The 5,348-nt window shown below is 36.9% G+C and overlaps 1 protein-coding gene across 1 annotated transcript; it reads left to right on the top strand.

The window, feature by feature from the left end:
- The first annotated feature begins 2,476 nt into the window (after positions 1-2,476).
- LOC107102454 (trace amine-associated receptor 13c-like) lies at positions 2,477-3,587 on the top strand. The gene is made up of 2 exons (XM_015401775.1): positions 2,477-2,649; positions 2,777-3,587. The coding sequence occupies exons 1-2, from the start codon at positions 2,477-2,479 to the stop codon at positions 3,585-3,587; spliced, it is 984 nt and encodes a 327-aa protein (XP_015257261.1).
- The last annotated feature ends 1,761 nt before the right edge of the window (positions 3,588-5,348 follow it).

Genomic DNA, 5,348 nt, shown 5'->3' on the forward strand with positions numbered 1-5,348 from the left:
ATGATATTCTAATTTTATGACCAGCACCTGTAGACCTCCATTATTTGAATGTCAGCAGACAGCAAGAAGCCTCCCAGATCTCCAGATGCATTTGAGATATCAAAAAAGTACTCCAGAGTTTTGTTCAGCATGGGGGTGAGTAGAAAATGAAGGCTAATCATGTTTTGGGTGTACTATTCCTTTAAGGAGAAAACTCAAGGTCTGAACCTCACTAGTCTGAAGCCAAGCGCAGCCGCTGCTAAAGCCCTCAGCTCACCCCACAGTTTCTGGTCCCTTCTGGTTCCCTACCTCCACCGCTCAGTCTGAACCACATCAGGTACAGATCAGTTACAATCTAAGTCAAGACCCTCCTTCTTCCTGGCTAACCAAACTGTCCCTCTCTACAGAGAATCCTGTGATACCGGTCCCGGACCCATTCCAGCATCAGTCCAGAATAACTTTATTGTGTTTTGCTTCAATAAACAGTTTAACTTTTACTCAGTCTCCGAGGTGTTCTGCATTTGGGTTAAGCTCCTTAGACCCAACATGACACAACACTTATCTACACAATTCAAACATAAACAATTGACGTAAAACAAGTGTCAGATAAAATCACTGTTAATGTAAACATAAGTGTCGCTAAAAATTGCAAATGAGGAGCTTCATAAAATGTAGTTCTCCCTCATGTGACACACTACATAAAATGTATTAAATGACAGTAAAACATGGTTAACTGCTGAAAGAGAATCCGCGACAACTCCACAAGGCTAGAAAATGACAGTGATTCAGTTTAAACATGATTAAAATTGAGAGTCTGCTGGGGGATAAATACATCTCAACCTCAACGCGCTGACGATAGACTCTGTAAGGAAAATGCTGCAGCCTAACCTATCATTAAGAGTGACTAGATATCCACTAGGAAATTCACCCCATCTATGTGGGGTGTATGTGTTAGGAATACATATTGTTGACGTAATTTAATTTAAAACTACTGTTTTCTATAAAAATTTAATTAGAACCCAAGAAAAACTGTTAAATTCATCTGTAAAAATTAAAGCATTGTTTTTTCATTTGTTGTGGGAAAAAAAAACATTTAGCAGATGAAAACTGGGATCCTATTTTAATACCACTGAAGCTATCACTGTATTGCTTTTGAATAATTAGTAAAACAGAATTTGTAAAAGAAAAAGAATGAAATAGATCCAAAGGACCAATCAGTAACCATATCTGTTCCAGCCCATATCATCATCAGAATTTTTTTTAAGTATTAAGTCTTCAGTACAGGGGCCATAACAGGGGCCAGCACATGATCTACAGGGGCACTGGTCCCCATTGGCCCCTGTCTAGAACCGGCCAAAAATACTGTTCTGTTTTGTGTTTAAGAAATTACGTTCTGACCAGCTGACTTACTGACTTACAGACTTGAAGAAGGTAAGAAGAGTAGTGAGAACAGCAGAGAAGATCATTGGGGGCTCCTCTTCTCTCCATAAAAGACATTTCATCCCAGTGCTACGTGTCCCGAGCCCGTAACATTATGAACTACCCCTCTCAACCTCACCATGGACTGTTCTCCCTGATGCCTTCTGGAAAGAGGCTTTGCTGCATTCGATGCGGGTTCAACAGATTCCGAAACAGCTTCACTGCCATGAGACAGCTGAAAACAAAACAAACCAAAACACTGCATATTTGCACCATATATATTTAATGCTCTAAACTTCCATATCAATGGATTTTTTGTGCACCATGTTTTTTTTTTTGTCTCCCATATTGTTTACATTTGATCACTGCTGCACTTTAAAGAAAGGAAATTTCATGATAGCTGAATAGAAAAAAAATTGTTTTTGTATAAACTCTGTGTATACAAAATGAAAATAAAAGTTGTCTAAGTCTAAGATTGGGAGCTAGGGTAAAGGAGACTGAAAGGTCAAACAAGAAATACCTTAGAACTCAAATACCATCAGAAATAAATAGAATAACACAAAATTGAAATAAAACCAATGAAAACTCAAAGAGAAAACTTAAAATGGAACCAATATCGTGACATTGTTACTGTTTAACCAAAGTATCTCTAATTTGATTTGACTTATACTTCTGTAAGTAATGAATACAAATGCTGGTCAAATCAGAAGAGGGCTGATTACCATGCAATATGGGCTGTATGATGTCATGTTTTCTCTTTGCAACGATGTAATAAAATGCAGACTGAGTGAAATCCATTGATCTGCGTTTATTTAACTGAGGTGAATACCTGAATACTTGTTTTCCACTGCAGTGTAGTAAAACAATGCATGATATAATAATGCGTGAAATAATAATATAAATAGTAATAGATGAATATTTTTTTTTTTATGAGCAAACCCTAAAGTAGATCCAGGTCATGCCCACTAATTTTCCCCACCTCATCACAAAAAGGGAGGGAGTTATAGGTATAAAGTATAATTACAGGGCAGAGAGACTGAGGCATAAAGCAATGCTTCTGTGCTTTTTCTTCTTAACTATGCAAACTGTTGAAGAAACTGAACTTTGCTTTCCACAGCTGTTAAACTCATCCTGCAAAAGGACTATGCAGCATCCATATGTATCCCTCATTATTCACTTAACAATATCCTTTATCTCAGTACTTACCGTATTTCTTAACCTGCTGGTGATCATTTCTATCTGCCACTTCAAGTAAACAGTTTTTTTTGTGTGTGTGTGCCAATTTTAAAATGAAATTTAAGAAATTGTGTTGCATAAATATTTGTGTGGAAAGCCTTACAACCAGTTACAGTATTGTGTCATTTTCTTATTTCTGCAGGAAGCTCCAGAGCCCCACCAACATCCTCCTGCTCTCTCTGGCCATCTCAGACTGCATAGTTGGATTTCTCATTTCATTTCAAATAGCACAAATAGATGACTGTTGGTATCTTGGGGACATCATATGTGTCTTATATGTTATCTTGGATTATGTTATCACTACTTCCTCCATAGGAACCATGGTTCTTATATCTGTTGATCGTTATGTGGCCATTTGTTACCCCCTTTACTACCCCACAAAAGTTACTGCAGAACGAGCAAGGGTATGTGTTTCTCTGTTTTGGATGTGTTCAATTCTTTATAATTGTGTTCTCTTTAGAGACAACCTGCAACACCCAGGCAGGTATAATTCCTGCTCAGGAGAGTGTCTTGTGTTTTTAGATTATTTTGGGGGAGTTTTTGACCTTTTGTCATCCTTTATTTGTCCTGTCACTGTGATAATTATTCTGTATGTGAGAGTGTTTATAGTGGTTGTTTCTCAAGCTCGAGCCATGAAGTCTCATGTTGCATCTGTCTCAATTCAGGGTTCAGTGAGAGTCACAGCTAAGAAATCTGAAATTAAGGCAGCCATAATCTTGGGGATTGTTGTAGTCGTATTTCTTATATGCACTTTACCATATTTCTGCATCACACTAATAGCTGAAAATGCTGCAGTCAGTGCATCAAATGTGACAGTTATTTTGTTTTATGTTAATTCCACCCTAAACCCTCTGATGTATGCTCTATTTTACCCCTGGTTCAGGAAATCTGTTAAACTAATTTTTACACTGCAGATCCTAAAGCCAGACTCACGTGACAACATTATCGTGTGAATAGATTTCCATTAATTACATAAGGTCCATAAATTCCAAGTTCTGGATGTAAACAACAGAGATTTTGATTTTGAATTCAATCTTTACTTTGTTATATTGGAAAAGATGTAAGATTAGACCTTTATTTGAATGTTAATGAGTTTTTACCCATTTGATTCAACATCTTTATTTAAAATTATTTGTTGAGGCAAAACATTTAAAAAGTAAAATACAACAATAAAAATTTAGTTCACATGTTCCAAATCTACTATCACATTTCATGGATAGCTGATTAAAAAAAGTAATATGTGAAAATTTAAACAATAGGAATTTGAACTGACTTAGAACCTCTTTTTAGTCTTAATGTGTAACTGCATTTCGCATTTGTCCAACTTTCTTTGTGACTTGACTTCACACTGCCCCCCTGGCTACACAAGGCAACTGACTCACTGCCCAAAGCAGATACTGACGAAGTAGCCGAGGTAAGGATGAGCCACTATTGAGTCATATGTCTGAGTGAATTGTATTACGCTAAGCACATGAATACAGTAATGAATACTGGTATTTGTAATGCAGACATGTACTAACACATCTTCCTGAACTTAGAGGAAAACTCAAATTCAAAATCCTTGGTTAAACCAATTAGACAGAATTTATGTAGTTGACAAATATTATACTTTTAAATACTTCCTTGTCCTCTATAAATTATTTAGCTGTAGTCTATGTTAAGTGGGACTGAAATGCATTATGTCATTTTTGTAGCTCCTTATATGTCCATTTCACAGATTTTCAAAGGTCCATCTTTCAACAATCCATTATGGTCTGGTCTTCAAAACCGTTCCTACTCCAGGTTGTGTTACATCCACCATTTTGAACAATATTAGTTGTGTGATAGCAAAGAAAGGATTATCTAGTAGCGTAGAAACAGTTTATTCCAAAAAATGTATTAAGAAAAGGTCAACGACAGAAGAATCGTCCATTCAGTGTTAGATTTTCAAGCAAGATTCTAAAGAGTAAGACTCAGGAAAAGAGAGGGACCACAGCTTGCAGACATTGACTGTCTCCTAGCCAGGTTACGAGTTAGCTTCTCTGATTGGTTGATGCATTGCGGCAAGCTGCAAAATTTTTTGAACACACTATATACATAACTCCATTTTTGGACTTCCCAGATTTGCGATCAGTGTGGTTAACAAATTACACATGGCAAATTACACATGGCAAGATTATTGTTCAGATAATCAGACTTTATAGTCTGATTATTGTTCAGATAATCAGACTTTATAGGAGAATATTGGGAGCTAAATCATATTTTTATCTTGCCATTTTATTTATTTATGCATTTTGAACTCTTAATGTTTTTCATGTGTGTTGGGTTTTATGATTGTTTTTATTTACAGCACATTGGAAAGAAATGCTGTCGTTAAATGTGCAAGATAAATAAAGTGGATTGGAAAAATATCTGAAAGTGTGGAAATACAGTTTTTTACACTTGCACTTCCAATGAAAAAATGTAATGCTTTGTCAGGATTCCTGTCTGTGTGTTTGTGTTTCTGTGTTAGTCTCTCTTCCTCCACCAGGAGGCGCCTGGTTCTGGTCCGCCTCCTCACACACCTGCAGAGGGTTTCCTCATTAACGGAGCGCTCTTAAGCTGCTGACTGCCACTACTTCGATGCCAGAGTGTTTGCCAGTTTTGGGTACTCTAGCCAAGCTGAGTTTTGCTGAGTCAAACTGAGTTCTTGTCAACCTGAGTCTTAGTCTTGTTTTTTGTCTTTGCCTCTCGGC

This window comes from Cyprinodon variegatus, unplaced genomic scaffold, assembly GCF_000732505.1.
Source record: "Cyprinodon variegatus isolate N-32 unplaced genomic scaffold, C_variegatus-1.0 Scaffold1257, whole genome shotgun sequence".
Taxonomy (NCBI): domain Eukaryota; kingdom Metazoa; phylum Chordata; class Actinopteri; order Cyprinodontiformes; family Cyprinodontidae; genus Cyprinodon; species Cyprinodon variegatus.